This window comes from Anarrhichthys ocellatus, unplaced genomic scaffold, assembly GCF_004355925.1.
Source record: "Anarrhichthys ocellatus isolate YVR2014 unplaced genomic scaffold, GSC_Weel_1.0 scaffold43, whole genome shotgun sequence".
Lineage (NCBI taxonomy): Eukaryota > Metazoa > Chordata > Actinopteri > Perciformes > Anarhichadidae > Anarrhichthys > Anarrhichthys ocellatus.
The window spans coordinates 189,079-205,335 of NW_022280073.1; the positions used below are offsets into that span (position 1 = coordinate 189,079).

At 41.1% G+C, this 16,257-nt stretch overlaps 2 protein-coding genes across 5 annotated transcripts in view; both read right to left on the minus strand.

Annotated features, from left to right (window-relative positions):
- Positions 1-1,360: 1,360 nt before the first annotated feature.
- ggctb (gamma-glutamylcyclotransferase b) lies at positions 1,361-9,412 on the minus strand. 4 transcript variants are annotated; one of them, XM_031868670.1, is made up of 5 exons: positions 9,310-9,412; positions 5,289-5,410; positions 5,065-5,210; positions 4,824-4,956; positions 1,361-2,239 (listed from the first exon to the last, which is right to left on the minus strand). In XM_031868670.1, the coding sequence occupies exons 2-5, from the start codon at positions 5,397-5,399 to the stop codon at positions 2,075-2,077; spliced, it is 555 nt and encodes a 184-aa protein (XP_031724530.1). In that variant the 5' UTR covers positions 5,400-5,410; positions 9,310-9,412; the 3' UTR covers positions 1,361-2,074. The 4 variants fall into 4 exon arrangements, with proteins under 4 accessions (XP_031724530.1, XP_031724529.1, XP_031724528.1 ...); XM_031868669.1 differs by having other exon boundaries at positions 5,289-5,413; XM_031868668.1 differs by having other exon boundaries at positions 5,289-5,526.
- Positions 9,413-11,987: 2,575 nt separating this feature from the next.
- The window catches only part of LOC116395079 (oxysterol-binding protein-related protein 10-like), a 54,408-nt gene continuing 50,138 nt past the window's right edge, over positions 11,988-16,257 (minus strand). The window contains exons 10-12 of the mRNA XM_031868610.1: positions 15,939-16,121; positions 14,908-15,061; positions 11,988-14,485 (exon numbers count right to left, since the gene is read on the minus strand). Of these exons, the coding sequence (XP_031724470.1) occupies positions 14,441-14,485; positions 14,908-15,061; positions 15,939-16,121 (382 nt within the window). The 3' untranslated portion in view covers positions 11,988-14,440. The remainder of the gene's footprint in view (positions 14,486-14,907; positions 15,062-15,938; positions 16,122-16,257) is intronic.

Consider the following 16,257-nt stretch of genomic DNA (forward strand, 5'->3'; position numbering starts at 1 on the left):
ACGTGTGTGTGTGTGTGTGTGTGTGTGTGTGTGTGTGTGTGTGTGTGTGTGAACATGTGTGTGTATGTCCTTGAGCCTTTTGAGATGGGAAAAAAATAATAATAATAATAATAATTAAAAAACAACAACAACAAAAAAACAGGTAAGTATTTTTTATTTATTATTATTGTAACCGCTTCTGGTCGGGGGGGGTCAGAAATAAAGAGAGAAGCTGCTCTCCCTGGAGACTACTGGACATCACTGCGGTAAAGTCAGCAGACACTCAGATCTCCGTGGTCAACTCAGCAGACACTTACATGTTAGTGCACCTATATGCTGAAATTCACGGTAAACGCATTTAAACGGCACAGATCGGGAGCGAGCGAAGGACTTTCAAAGTTAACGGAAACATTAACGTGAGACAACATCCGGTTTCTTCAGACGAACATCCGGTTTTCAGAATAAGATGCCAAAAAAGTATGAATTATATTCACATTAAGTATAAAACATCCTACCTGCATCTCCTGAACCAAATGTTATTGCACTTTTGTTCATATAGCAGTACTTTTAAAATAAAAGTGCGCAATACACTACTTTTGAATTCACTATTGAACTTTGCCATAACAATGCGGCGCAAAAAATCCATGCGATTAATCGCGATTAAATATTTTAATCTTTGCCCAGCACTAATTTTACATATTCATTTTACTTTAGTCTTTTCATTTTCTGATGGTTTGCCTGAACCGTTTGAAGGCCAACATTAGGTAGTCCTCCTTGACCTCATTCCCAAAATCCACAAACAATGTAGCTTCCACAACCAGAGAAGTTCATCTGGCCACTTGATGCCTGTCTGCTGCTTCAGGAGAATATGGTGATACAACTAACCAATATTAAACTAAATATATTAGCTTCCATACTATCCAGCTAGTCTGTCACTGAGTGAGTGCCTGAGTAATGATGGTATACCATTGGTTGGATTGATTGATGGCATTGCACTGTTGGTCGGATTAAGTGATGACTACACAATTTGTCGGATTGAGTAATAGCGTTACACCAATGGTCGGATTGTGTGTTGACGTTTCAGCATTGGTCGCAGCGTATGATGACGTTACAAAAAAAACCAACAGTTACAAGTGGTTTGTTGGTTTCTTTCATCAGAGAGAGAGCAAACAATGTTATTAAACATTGCAAAGGTTAAAGGTCAAAAGGCAAGTTTGCAGGTAATGTAGTCATTTTAACTGAGAAATGTCAAAGAGAAATGTGTGGCAAGCTACTATGTACAAAGTGAATACAGAGAGTGTGTTCATTTCAGTCTTGAGCAGATTCCCTTATTCTATCATATTGTTTAGTTAAGTGAAATGACAAGGTAGAAGTTGTGTCATTGTTGTTGACATAAACTACTTTAATGTATGTTTTACACAATGGTACAGTTGCCTTATGTGGGAAATGACAAGTAGCATCACAAATATTACACCAGCAGTGACTAACTTTATTAACTAGTTTTATTTAGGTAAAAACATTATACCTGCTATCATTTCAGGCAGTTATTTTATTGTAGATTGGTACTGTGGGGCAGAAGTGACAAATCACTCTGCAATACTCTACTTGCAGTACCATGCCACAACGGTACAAAAACGCTGGTTTGGCCAACTAAGGAATACTTTAGTTGTCCATTACTCAAAGTCTTGTTACAAGCAAGAAACAAGCATTGTAATATGGTAGTCTTATATTTCAACCACAAAAGACATAAAGGCACGATGGTGAAGCCAAGAAGAAAATAACCTGTGTTATTGTTCCTTATGGTGATATGTAATCACGCAACATTTCTGGTGGATCTCACACCTCTATACTGTCACAATGTGAGTATTATATTCATCTGTTTAGGCAACTCAGGTTAGATCACAGACCCATCAATGCTGTAATCTATCAGTGGATGACAGTGGCCGCGCATAGACCAGGCTGCTGGAATTAAGGTTAGCCAAATTAGCCATTAATCAGCTAGTTAAGGTGAACTTGTTAAGGCCACAGTAGTAGGTCGAATACAGTGTTATGAGGATTTTCCTAGTACAAAGTGGACCTGGATTCTGCTGGATTATCAGGCATCGGAACGGTGGTTGGCCCTCTCTTTGGCTCTCCTTCTGGCCCACTCCAGTTCAGCCATCATGGGTAGAGGACCCTCATACATGTTGGTCTTGATTGTTCTCAGCTTCTCCTGGTAGTCCTTTGGCAAGCCGTTCTGCTCTGCTCCCATCATGATCACCTGCAGTGGTTGATGGAGTTGAATACATTGACTGTCCATGAAGAAAGTCCCTGATTTTCTCTCTTTATAACCAATAACAGCCACAAATCCCCAAGTTTCCTCCCAGCTCACTGTGGATGTTTTGAAACTCATCTGTGTTGAGTTGGTTCAGATGGTCAGATATCGGAGGATATTACAAAGTCACAATTTGGTTAAATGTAAGAGAACAAAGTATTATTTGAAAAAGTAAAGGCCTTCTGAATTAATGAATTATACAAGCAGATACTGAGCAGAGGGTAAATATAGTCTTTCCACCTCTGTACTGTACTGGACGCTGTATTGTTCTGTATATGTATAACAGCCGCGTGAGCTACACTATGTCGGTATCCAAAGACCACCGTAACTTTGAGAACCACTAGCAGCTCAAACAGGGACGAGGCCCAGCATAACAGAGGGAGGGAACAGTAGAGTTGAGTCTTGCATGCACCCCTATAGAAGACAAAGCCGTGACCGCACGCTGCCTTTCCCTCAAGCATGTTTGGAGCTCTCACATGTGCAAAAGAACAGTCTGGTGCTCTAGCTCACTAGCTGTCAGAGCTGTAAAACGTAGCATGGCAGAGGGGGCGTGTCCTGACTGTTGTGACCCGTTGATCACATGGTCAGGTGATGAGGGCTGTGAGTAGACCGATTCCTGATCCAGATGCTTCACAGAGAGAAATGGGATGGGAGTGAATAGGTGATGATGCCCCTGAGCTGATTCATGATCATCTTCTCTTAGCTTCCTGATTCAAAACAATGGCATTCAAACAACCACGTTCACAGAGAATCACATAGGTCCATTAAAAACAATGTAAAAGGTTTATAATGTCGTTAACGGGTGACTGATTATAATTATATTATTATAAAGTTCTGCAGAAAATTACTTCAAAAATGCAAAGATGGTATCATAGTTTTCATTGTTGCAGATTGCAAATGTAGCACCTCACAGGGGCGTAGCTAAAGTCAGTGCAGACAGTGAGGATGCATTGGGGGCCCTTGGAATGGGAGGGCCCATAGAGAGAGAAGGGCCTCCACCAATGTGTTGAGCAGAGAACAGGCTCTTGGGGTGGATTCACCTCAGAAATACGCCTGTGTTCAAACAAGAAACCAGTTGATTTATGAATGGTGTCATTTGCTGTATCCACCTTGAAAAAGGAAAACTCATCACCTTCATGGCTTCTTTCTTTTTTTTGGTAAAGTCAGTAGCAATCTATAACAAAATGATATGCTTATTCTACATATAAAAACTATTCAAAGAAATTATACATTTCTTAGTTTCTTTGGTATTTTTGATACACAGATATGCAATGATGATCGCTGGGTAATATGTATGCTGATGTTGTCCAATGTCAAGGTGCTAATGTTATTCAGCCTCCCCTCATTGATATTAATGGGGTGGACAAAATAGTAGAAACACCTGTCAATTTAAGAGCACCACAAACTGCATCCTCCGAAATGACCATACAGTCAAATCATCAGCTTCAACAAAAGCTGAACATTTGAACCTTCATGAAGGATTTATTGCAGGGCTGTTGTATTAGACTGCATTTGTTTTTATTGAGGTGTATAATATACATAACCGAGTGTATGTATTTATTTTTTATCGAGAATTTCCACGACTAGACCAAAGCCAGCAGTGACTGTCTCCTAACAAGTAGTGTGTGTATATCAAAGCCTGATATATCTTCTTCCTCTGTGCCAGAGAGCTCTATGTTGTTAAAAACACATCAATAAGCCCTTCTGTTGGCATGTTCCTTCGTAACCATGAACACACACACACACACACTGTAGTTTATTTTGACTCAATCCCATACACACCGACCTGCTGACCCAAGTATTCACTTAGGCACCAAATGTGGATTAATCTGAAGCTGAAAATAGTTCTTGAGAAAAGTAGATTTACTCATGAACTGTAGGCCTACTTCTAAATTCTGAAGTACTTGTGCTTTTTATATCACTTCATACTTCTACTCCACTACATTTCAGAGGGAAATAATGAATAAAAGCATACATTGCTGTATTGTTACTTTTACGTTAATAAATGTTCTCTTCTCTTCTGCCACCACTGAAAATAGTCCCCAATAAATACACTATTTCCTCCTATTTCGGTAATGTTTGCCAATAGTTACAGTGACCTGTTGTTTTAGGAAATGCCTGAACCTTTTTAAAACATAAAACTATGTATTCATGAGCCATTTTTAAAGTTTTGCATCTTCAGTAGGAATCAATGGGCTTTAAGCTAAGTGCCACTGAAGTCAGAAAGTATTTGAAGACGGACTAACACATTGTTGGTTTGGGTTTTTATGTGGGAATAGTTAGCAATAAAAAAATGTAGAATAACATCAGCCTTATCATCTAAAATGTTAGGAATGATGAAATTCTCAGGGTTGAAGAACTTGTTTGGCATTCACAACACATGCACAGTTTCTAAACTGCACTTTTGCACTTATCATCTTATGATCTGTGTTCTATTTTGTCTGTGTGTGAAATGCCAGAAAGAATCCCTTCTCCATTAGATGTAAGGACTCCGAGCCCACAAGCATGCATGCAGAGAAAGCGGTCTTACCTTCAGGTACTGTGGCGATGGTGGGGCGTACACACAGCTGTTCATTTTGTAGGTACGACAGTTGAGCTCCTGCTCTTTCGTCTTCACCGATAGCTCCACGGGAGTGTACGCACCTAATGTCACATTCTCTTGACTGAGAACACATGCACGCAAATGAAAACACACAAGTGGTAGAGGTCAGTTTCACAGGAACAGCAATCCAGGGGAGGCCATTAAAGGAATTGATAAGTGAGAACTTTACCTGTCTAGAGACTCCAGATCAGACATGCTCATCCTCCACACCACACCCCACACCTCGTCCCCCGGGCTGTGCTCTATGGTGGCCACACCTCCGTGCCACCGGTCACTGGCAAGGCCTTTGTAGTTCCCAAACACCAATCTATAGTCCTGAAAAGGAGAAAAAGGTTGTAAGTATGCACAGCTCACGTGGGACAGAATATTGATGCTCCTGATATCAGACCGTACCTTCAGCCTGGCCACGCAGTGGACCTTAGCAGACTGGTTCTTGAGCTGGAGCCGCTCCTTCAGCAGGTTGCTGCCATATGCGAAGTACAGGAAGGTGAGGTGATTCTCCATGTTGTCACCAGCTTCTGCCAGCGGGGAGACAAGAACAAGGAGGGTCGAGGTGAGGAAGATGACAAGCAGTCGGAGAGAGGCGCCACTGACGGAGCTCACAGAGCGGAGTGTGTGGAGGAGCGGAGGGCTGAGGGGAGAGAGCATGAGCTGCAGTGACAGAAACCAAGTACTGGCCTTCCAGCACTCGCACACCATTCTAATGCTAATCCCCTGCACTGCTATTGAGCCCTATTCACACTCACAATGGTTTGTCTCATGTGTGGAGCCAACAGCTCTGAGCCGTACACATGGGGAGTAATAAAAATACACACAAACACACACACACACACACACACGCGGGCGCACACACACGGACGCATAGCTGTCTAGGCAAGGCAAGGCAAGTTTATTTGTATAGCACATTTCAACAACAAGGTAATTCAAATTGCTTCACATAAAACCATTAAAAGCATCAAAACATAAGGCAAAAGAAAAGGAGATTTAAAAACAATTAAGAACATTCATTGAAACAATAAAAACAGTCATTAAAACATAAAAAAACAGTGTAAGAAATAAGTAGTAGAAACAGTAGTAAAATGCAGAAATGCAGGAAATTGATTAATATATTAATTGAATCTAGTTCAATTAAAGGCAGCAGCAAACAGAAAAGTCTTCAATCTTGATTTAAAGGAGCTGAGGGTCTCAGCAGACCTGCAGCTTTCTGGGACTTTGTTCCAGATATGTGGAGCAGAACAACTGAACACTGCTTCTCCATGTTTAGTTCTGACTCTGGGAACAGAAAGTAGACCGGTCCCAGACGACCTAAGGGGTCTTAGTGAGGACTCGAGCTGCAGCGTTCTGAATCAGCTGCAGCTTTCTGACTGACTTTTTACAGAGACCTGTAAACACACCGTTACAGTAGTCCAGTCTACTGAAGATAAATGCATGGACAAGTTTTTCCAAATCCTGTTGAGACACAGGTCCTCTAATCCTTGATATATTCTTCAGGTGATAGGAGGCTGATTTTGTAATTGTCTTGATGAGGCTGTTCAGGTAGACCTAGATTTCTGGCTTGTTTGTGGTTTTTAACATCAGTCATTGAAGCTGAGCGGTGATTTTCAATCGTTGGTCCTTGGTACCAAAAACAATTACTTCTGTTTTATCTTTGTTTAATTGAAGGACATTCTGGCACATCCAGTTGTTGATTTGTTCAATGCAGTTACCCAGCCCTTGTATGGGATTATAGTCCCCTGATGATATAGCTATGTAGATGTGTGTGTCGTCTGCATAGTTATGATTGTTGTTTTCCATAAATAAATAATATATCAGGTACAACTTTTTTACCAGAGATCACATGATAATAAAGTGATAATATCTTTGGAACAACAGGGTAACATTGGGGCTATACACTGGTAATAACAGAGGCAATAACCTGGTTAATATATTGCTGATAATAAAGATAATATCATAGTAACTTGAGAATAACAGGAAGACCATCCCAGCAGGGAAACAAATATCTCAACATTAACTTGTTAACAATAGGGAAACAACAGGACAGCATCCTTTACCAGCATATCTGGAAGATACAGATGTTTTGTATTTTCCAGCCCTGATTCTTGGTTATTATGACAAAACCACCATCTGTGTTTCCAAGTACGAAATCACAACATTTGAAGGAGAATTTTGACTGTTGTTTTCTTGTAATTATGACGGTATTTCACTGATATTACCCCAATATTTTTTGAGAAAATATTTCCCTAATACAACTAGATGATGCTTAGTTTTACAATGTTATTACTGAGATGTCTTTCCCCATTATAACCCTCCTGTTTGTGCCTCATCTTTGTCTGGTAACCGAACTGAATCCCCAATATTGTAACAAGGCTTATTACCAGGGTATTAACAGGCTATTACCTCTGTCAATTTAGTTGTCAATATATTAGCCCTTAATTAAACTGTCAATGATTACATGTCATGTGATGTGATACCAAATCTCATTAGGGATATATGAAAACCATATTGCTACATGACGGAGATGGCTGTTGTTTGAACCATGGGTCACTTTTGAAGGCACTTCCTATGCTTTGTCATATTAGCCTGCAGAGGACAACCAACATGTAGCTGTGTCATGGCTTTATTCTTTTTTCTCCATCACAATCAACACATATTGTTGGTGCAACACAGCATCAACAAGCACGTAGTACAAACACGGCACATGAAGGTATTTAATAGAGAGCGGGACATGTTTTCTGTGATGGCTGATGCTTAGTTGCCCATTGTTTGCACAATGGGCAACTGTTATGTGGGTTCAAAACACCGACACTCATTGTTTTCTATGTAAACCAGCTGTTGGGGACACGCCACTGATTTTTTCCCCCTGCTGCTGTTGTATGGCACCTTTCCAGAAAAGCTCCAATTTGACCACATTCGCTCCACAGATCAAAACAGTCCAACACTTTGACTACTTCTCGTGTGTCTGGTGAATGCTACAGGTGTCAACATACGCGACTGTATATGTTGTACTTTATGCTGCATAAAGTCAAATCTACTGTGTGTAAAACCAGAACTTCATTCTGTCTTCTTGAGGCCATTCATAGGCTATAACTATTGTCAGCAAAACTCTTTTTTAATATGATATAATTTGTAGTGTTTTCTTCTTCTTTGCCATTTTTGGAAGATTGCAATGACAACGTTTTTGGTGCATACACCAAACTACCGCATCATGTAGAACCGGATCTAGTTTTCAGTAGTCTGTAACACACTTTTTAGTGTTAATGCTAACCATACATATAACTATAAATGCTATGGTATGATTTTTACTTTAACTGTCAGTTGTGTTCTGTTTGCATATGTTTTAAGTCTTCCACACCCAGTGGCAAGAAGAGAAGAGCTCAGATATCTTTTCAGAGAAAGCTCATGGAATAGCATTTCTCCCTGTTCAGACAGAGTTGCAGATATTAGCTACTTACTGTTGTTTTTTGTCTTTTTTACAGTTTTAGTCCTTGTTTTAAAGAATACAATAATGTGTGTGTGTGTGTGTGTGTGTGTGTGTGTGTGTGTGTGTGAATCCTATTTTATTGTGCCTTTCATAATGGTGCTATCAAACTGGTCCTCTGTTTTCTGAGGGTGCAGTAGGCTACATGTTGAACAGCCACATTGTGTAAACTGACAGCATACTTGAACAGAGCACAAGAAACAATTTGCTTTGTGTGTTCAACTATAATAAAGGAGTCAAAACTTTGCTAATCAGTTTTGTTTGTATTCCTTTTTTTTCTTCATTGTCATTATATTTTTGTGCATGTATTCATTTTTCAGCATCACTCTGTCCCATATAGTTTTCTATTGTAAGAACTATTAATCACAGCTACTGTTTGCTTACATTTTATTTTAGCTTGATGGTTGCATGCCTGTGCTCATCTCGTCATTATTTTTGACCTGAATAGTGGTGAATTAAAATCCTTATTTTACAAACCTATTGTGCTTAGTTGTGTAATTCTTTATTATAAAATGTAAACTGCACTAACGGCCCCTAAATACCCTGAACAAACAATAACAACCCATGCCCCTTTGCAGCACCTTTCATCAGAAGCATAAAATGGGGCAGCACTGACCACTTGTGGCTCAAATCAAACATCGCATTTGTTTTTCTCTGAAGAAGTATGTTAAAGTGAACTGTTAGTTGTGACCCGTCTAGAGTTTCTAATCCACCAAACCCACACAGACACAGAGAAGATCCAGCTATGATCCAAAAAACAATGGGAGATAGAACATTGTGATACCAAACAATCCTGTTTCCCCATCTGCCACAAACAGATCTCATTTCAAAGCCCACTGGCAGAAGGGAGGGATGTTTACAGTAAAAAATATACATTTTCCTCCAGAGTACATCCCATGAACCATAAAGCCCATAAATAACAGCTGTCATAAGTACCGTTATTTAGAACTGAGGCAGTGAGCTGCCCCACATCTGTATCCAGTCCCTATAAATCACGGCTGCTTTCTCTGTGGAGGAACACTAGCTGTTGCTGCTTGAGTGAGGCAAGACACTTCTGTGTTTGGGCAATCTATTGTGATGCAGAGGGTAAGCTGAGCTGACCCACACAGTAGGAGGACCTGAGAGGGGACTAACCCCATCGCTGCTGCTGCTTCCCACAGAGATGTGAAGCCCTCCGTCGGGACCAGACAAACGGTAACTGCAGCATTTTACGCAGGAGGGTTGTTCATGTGTCTTGGATAGAAAGAAACTACATTGTGTGCAAAAGCAACTTTATATGTATGAAGGCTTAAGCATGCATGCAGCAAAAGGCCATCAGCGGGCTGCTGGAATCTAATTTATTGTTGAGAATCCAAGATTAAATACATGTTAAGGAAAATGATTCATCTTTCATTTATATGTTTAAGAATTACACAGCAACCAGCAGGCAACCGTGAGAAAGCCTCCAATCTCTCTATTGCAACCCAGGCCATTCTTTTATTTTTCATTTATATATTTATACAACTACACATCAAACAGGACGTGAGAACAGTGACAACGACTCCAATCACTTGGTTCCTATCCAGACAACACATGTTCCTTGCCGCATCTGTAATGTGAAACTAAATGGAAAAAAGCACAGTCGCCTTTTTTCTTTAATCAGGTAATGCTTTATGTGTGCATTTGCTGGGGTGATTCACCTCGTGGTCATGTGGAATACAGTGCATTGGTGTATTAATTTGATAAATTAATCATATCAAGGATGATTTATGAAATTGTCACATTTTCTTCGTGGCATATCTGAAAGGCACAGTTTTAAATTCTCCGGTTTGGTTCTATTTACACAATAAGCACAGAGGGACCGAGAAACTCATCTGAAACTTCACTGTCAGCTGATTTGAGAATTTGGGGTTTTAAGGGTTTGTAAGTCAAATAAAATGCATAGGCAGTAAAAGACACACACAAACAAATACATAAGAAAAACCTCATGAAAGTGGTGCAAAGAGCATGAGGAACATAATCACCATTAAGATGCTGCCGGTAACACTTTAGTGATGAATGTCACATTCTCTGTAACACTAAGTGTGAAAGTTCATTCTTCCCCTTGAATAGTCGTTTAAAAACCAATATAAACTCTTGACATAAAAGCACTTCCTAGCTTTCTCTGTGGTTCACTAATATTCACTAAAGAGTTGAAAGTCAACACATTTGTGCAGTTAAATTATTTGACAGACATTATGCTGTGCAAACCATATCATTTTGAAATAAATGTTTTTTTTCTGACAAATTATTAATGGAGAAATGTATGACATATATATATATGCACAGAGCCTCACCAGGAGGCATCATATCATTGTGTATTGTGTGTAAAGGAGGTAATGGGCTCCGTGTGTCTAATATATACAGATAAGCAATTATTCAAACAACAGCAAACGTTTTGCTACACAGACACCTGGGGCCTTGTTTGGGGTCCTGGGCCAGTTGCACATTTCTGGTGGGTAATTCAGCCATGTATGAAGTAAATATGCCTCAAGTGTACTGTGAGAGGGGATCTCTATAGGAGAGGAGCAGTTCGGAGGTCCAACAAAGTTTTTGCAGAGTATATGTGCTTCACACAAACTGAAGTGCTTGTTCCTGCTGCACAATGCTTTGTCCCCACCCCTCCCCCCCATTTCACAGGCGTACTCCCCTTATGGATGGAGCTAAGATGTCAAGGTCGGGGTCCCTGGCATAGGAACTCTTTCAGTGTTTTCTTATTCCTGCCGATGGTGCTGTTTCAGTTTGCTCACCAGATGGCAGCGTGCACATATTAATGCAGTTTTCACACAATGGCAGTAGTGTCCATTTCTCTGTTCGCCAAGTGAAGGTGTTCCACTATTCCACGTGTTCAGCACGGCACTGACACACACGCGTGTGTGTGTCAGTGCTGTGCTATGGATCTCTTTAGATCATGTCTTATATTGTATTTATCTATGCTCAGTGGTGAAAAGTAAGTAAATACATCTACTCAAGTAGTTTTCTGATGTACAACCCAGGAGGTTCTCAATACATGTACACCATATTTCTCCTCTACGTGTATATGATCACAGGTATGAGTTTCTTTAGAGCTTCAGATTTGACAGACTGTATTAATGTATTGTCATGGATTAAACTACTGAACAGTGTACTAAAATAGTTAACATTACAGTAGCTCCATGTGTCAATAATAATGATGATCCAATAATATAATACATATACAGTATGTACATATAACAATATGAAGTGTGTCATTCTGCACTATGTCAACTTTAACCTTTGAGTTTAACTTACTTAGAGTATGTTCACACTGTTGAATTACTGGTATTATGTACTGCACTGGTACTTCACCTCTCTATGTTTAACAGCCTGCCCCGACTGTAAAATCGGACAAGTTGATTTTACTTAAAAATGTAAGTAAATATTTTCACCTTATGTTACGTTTACTTCATTTTGGGAAGTTGTTCCAACTTAAACACGGTAGGTGAATTCAAGTTGTTCTTTGTAAGTGTACCATGTGGTGAATCAAGACAATGAAGAAGCACCCAACAATCCAGGAGACGACAGATGTGATAAGAGATCTTTATTTGAAAAACAAATACAGAGCTTGTTCAGTCCCCCGCCCACCCTGAGACGACGGTCTACAGTCATGTGTTGCATAGGTTTGTTTACTACAAAGATCAGATGGAGGACAAGGTGTCAAACCTTCAGGAGGAGCCTGGCTCCAGTTAACGCTGCTTCTATCAAAGATTGAGAATAGAGAGAAATAATTTAGAGCTACGACGCTGCAGATCAAAATACTACAGATTATCATACTTCAGGACTGCTTGTTTTAGCGATGAGTCATCTACTTCACATACTTGGATCCACAGGACTGGACTTCAAAGTACTACAATAATCCATTTTGGTCAGGTACTCCCATAAGTACTGGACTATTTCACACCACACTGGTGCAGTGGTCCTGACCCTCACTACAAATGTATCTACAAAGTGCAGTATGGCACTTATCAGTTACAAATAGCAGACACTTAGGCATTCCTATACACATCAACCATTACTTGTGACTTCATTTGGTCAGATGCAGCTGTTTGAGGAACAGTGTGTGGGAAAAGTTGGAGGGTTAAGAAAGCTTATTATATTAAGAAATATTATTGGATTCTTTGAGGTGATGGAGTTTTGATTTGACACACCTTGTCAGAGGTAGAGCAGCTCATTAGTAGGAGGAGCCAGATAACTGCAGGAGGCCAACTCAAGTTAGTTACTACAAGGAACTTTGATTTTGTCTCGATTTTGGCGGCCCGAGTGGACGAAGGCAGTAGTGTATCTGTGAGCACCGCAGCTTCATGTTGTTAAGATCAGCTTTTGGAAAGTCCCTTGTCAGAACCTGGCAGCAGGTTCTGACAGTGAGTCCTGGTTCTCCCGTGCCTCCCTTCCCTCCAGTGGGCCCATTAATAGGGCCTGGGCCTCCAGCAGCATGGTGTCGGTGTTGACGGTTTGGTGAGCTCCAGGCTCTGAAACAACAGACGGTTCCAGCTGCCCAGATGCAGCTACTCTCCGTCCCCCAGCACAGGCACTTCCCGCCGAAGTCGATAAATAGGTCGTCCTGGACAACGTGAAAGATCCTCCCGACCACCACCTGGTCTTTGCTGGTCCCATCTAGATCAGCTGGGACCGGCAAAAAAAAAGAAAACGTGGCGCAGCTCTGCTCCTGGCAAGAGGCGGAGCCACTGCTGCCTGGTGCTGGAGTCTGAGCTGAAAGAGTTTCTGGTCTCGTTACATTGAGTCTGTTTCATAACCAGGGAAAAGTTCCTTGTAGTAACTTTACCAAACCCTCAAACTTATAAAAAGCAAAGACGGAACTCTGGTGAAAATTTACATTTAAACATGAATTGTAATCAGTACCTTTAATCGCTCATTTATGGACACAGAATTCAAAGTCAACAGGCTAAATAGTGAAGCCTCACAGCTAAAGTAACAGCTAAAGCAGCAAAGATGACTTTGTACGACTACACTTTGTTTCATTTAGCTGTAAAACCGCACGCTCATATCTTGATTTTAACCAGGTTTGAGCCAGCTCTCCCACATCCAATAAATAAATTAAATATAATAAGTGAGAGTGTCATGTAAATCTGTCATCTGACCTGGACAAATAAAACTAAAAGTCCCTGCATGGAGTGATACCACTAGAGGCAAGTGAGCGAGTATTTCTGCCGGCTAACACAGTAACATGGGTGAAGTGACCCATTAAAGTTAGAACCTTTTCCCAGCTTCAGGATCAAACTGCAGCACAGTAAATGTCCCAGTGAGCTATTTAGCTGGTGTATAATGGGGCACAGATGCACTTCTTTTCCCAGCCCATGTCTATTGTAACATAATGGTTGACTGGAGGGTTTTTATTAGATGTTATGACAGTGAAAGTGAACCTCCATATGATCAAGGATGGAGCCTTCCCTTCATGAAGAAAAGAAAGCTCTCTGTCATACAAAGTTGAAATGAGTTCCAACACAGAGAAGATCAGTGCGCTGCAGCTTCAGCTCAAAAGAGAAACTAGTCCGACTACATTCCACCCTGGGTTGTTTTTCATAGTGGCTAAATAGTTCATCCATCCATTCTCACAAACGTACACCTAAACATAAACACACACACATTGCTCACACGTATGCAGTGTACGCTATACTGTACAGTGAACTGTGCAAAACTGTTGTGACCGACAAGGTTGTTTCGTACTTTGTGCAAACGACTAAAAAGTGAGGGGGGGGGTTTGGATCTAGTATCAGAAAAAAATTGTCCCGTTGTGTCCGTTCCGTCTGTAATACTGTAATCTCAAAAGTGGCTGTACCCGTGTAAGATCGGTCTCAACTCACTGCTGAGCCAACATGTCTCTGATTGGACAGGACTGGAAGTGTGTCCTTTTTTCCCTCCTGTCTTTGGTACCACTTGTTCTGTTCTCTCCGTCTCCTCTTCTCAGTCTCTCTCTCTCCCTCTCTCCTCGCATCTTTTGTCGGCCAGCCCTCAGCCTCGATCGCTCCCCTCTAGTCATCTGGGATTGGACAGCTGCTTCCGAGGCTCCTGGTCAGTGAGCTTTCCACAGAGGGTTGTGGTAGACCCAGCCTTCACCCTACACACACACACACACACACACATGCAGAATGAAAGAGTCAACAGCAACTCAACTTAAAGGGTATTTTCCCACCTATTTTCCCGTGTTTTTGTGTCTAAGTGACTAATGGGGACAGCAATTCTCTGAAATTGGTCCAGTATTGAGGGAGAACACTGCAGACGGGTTGTAATGTAATCGCTCGGGGGAACTCCACGTAGGCTCAGCTTGTTATTATCAGTGTCTGACAACACTTTGGAAAGGGCCCAATAGAGTAATAAAACCTTTTACTTGACCTGGTCTGTTTCTTATTGTGTCAGTTCAATTCAATTTATTTAGCCCAAAATCACAAATCACTAAGTTGTAATGGCAATAGAACCTGTTACTGGCCACTTCTAGTGACACTAAGACGGTGGATGTCACTGGCGTGCACTCTTCTTCACCTCTTTAATAAAATATTTGGGTTTCCAGGGGGTTTTGGTCGCAGCTCTCTGCTTGCCCTCCCTGCGCTGCCTCTCTTCCAGGCGGTGTTTGTGTTCTGTGGCTGCGTCCATATTTCCCGTCTTCAGCGATGCTGTGACGTGCTGCCAAAGACGCCTACAGATCCGGGACACACAGAACAAGAGCACTCATCATTGCTATGCCTGGGAAACAGAGGAAATACAGCTCGCTACACAATGGCGTCATTAAAAGACATGTGCAACAGTGTGACTTCATCAGGGGTGGCCATCGGCAACTTGATGATTGAGCAGTAGGCATTAAGAAATCTGCTAAAAGCGCTGCATTTTCCATTTACGCCACACAGTCGTTTATGGGCTTAACCTCTTAAGCTCAGGCCCTATTTGTAGGCCTCTGCTCGAAAATGGCATTGTTTTTGTCTGATGGAGTAATCTGGTTTACTTAAAAGTGATTGCAATTTTCTTTATTCTATTATTTGAAAAAGCACAGACGGAGGAGTCACAAAATGTTATTTCAATAAAAGTTCAACATGGACCATTTTCTTACAATTTTGTTGTGGCAGTGGGGCATGAACATTTTTCTTCCTCCAAAGTGGGGCACGACAGAAAAAGTTTGAGAACCACTGGCTTAATGAATGAACAAATGAATGAATCATCTTTATTTACATTAATCATCATTGGGCCTGATAAACCGTACAGTGAAGGGGTCAATAAATAGATTAAAAGTAATACTAAAATCAGGTCTCATGATTCTTAATTGCAAAAGTTCTGATCAGTCAGTTGTTGACGAGACCCTGGTCCCATTCACATATAAGGCCAAGTCGAGCATGAAGATAAAAGCACCTGAGCAACAGCTTTAGTTTGCTACAAGCTGCGCTCGCCACACTGATAATGCACCGAGACAGAGCTGTACGTATCTTACGACTTACGTACAATAGTGGAAGCACTTAAAGCAGTGTTTAACTTTAAATGAACAAAATAGACTTGACGTGTTGAAGTGAAACGCAAAGACTCACCGTGACTCATACGGGCCCTGCTTCTCTGGAGGCTGGATCTTCTTCTTGATGATTGGCTGCTTGGAGGTATCAATCACCTTGCTTTCCCCGTTGCTGTAGGTGAACTCCAGCATCCCGTTCCACTCCCCCTGGGCCTTGCACACGATGTTTCCTGTCTGGTTGTGCTTCACCTCTGCTGTTACTCTGTGAGGAATAAACAAGCGGGTTCTTTAGCATTCGTGACTGACGAGCACAGCCATGTTATTATTATCAGCAACATTTTGTACAGGTTGCCACCTGTATATTTTGTTAGAATGTGCTGCCTTTCAACAAGTAATTA

Coding starts and splice junctions, on each gene's coding strand:
- ggctb (XM_031868667.1), bottom strand. CDS start 5,594: ATGGTGTGCGAGTGCTGGAAGGCCAGTACTTGGTTTCTGTCACTGCAG. Junction 5,211..5,288: donor ACTGCGTGGCCAGGCTGAAG/GTACGGTCTGAT, acceptor TCTCCTTTTCAG/GACTATAGATTGGTGTTTGG. Junction 4,957..5,064: donor GATCTGGAGTCTCTAGACAG/GTAAAGTTCTCA, acceptor ATGTGTTCTCAG/TCAAGAGAATGTGACATTAG.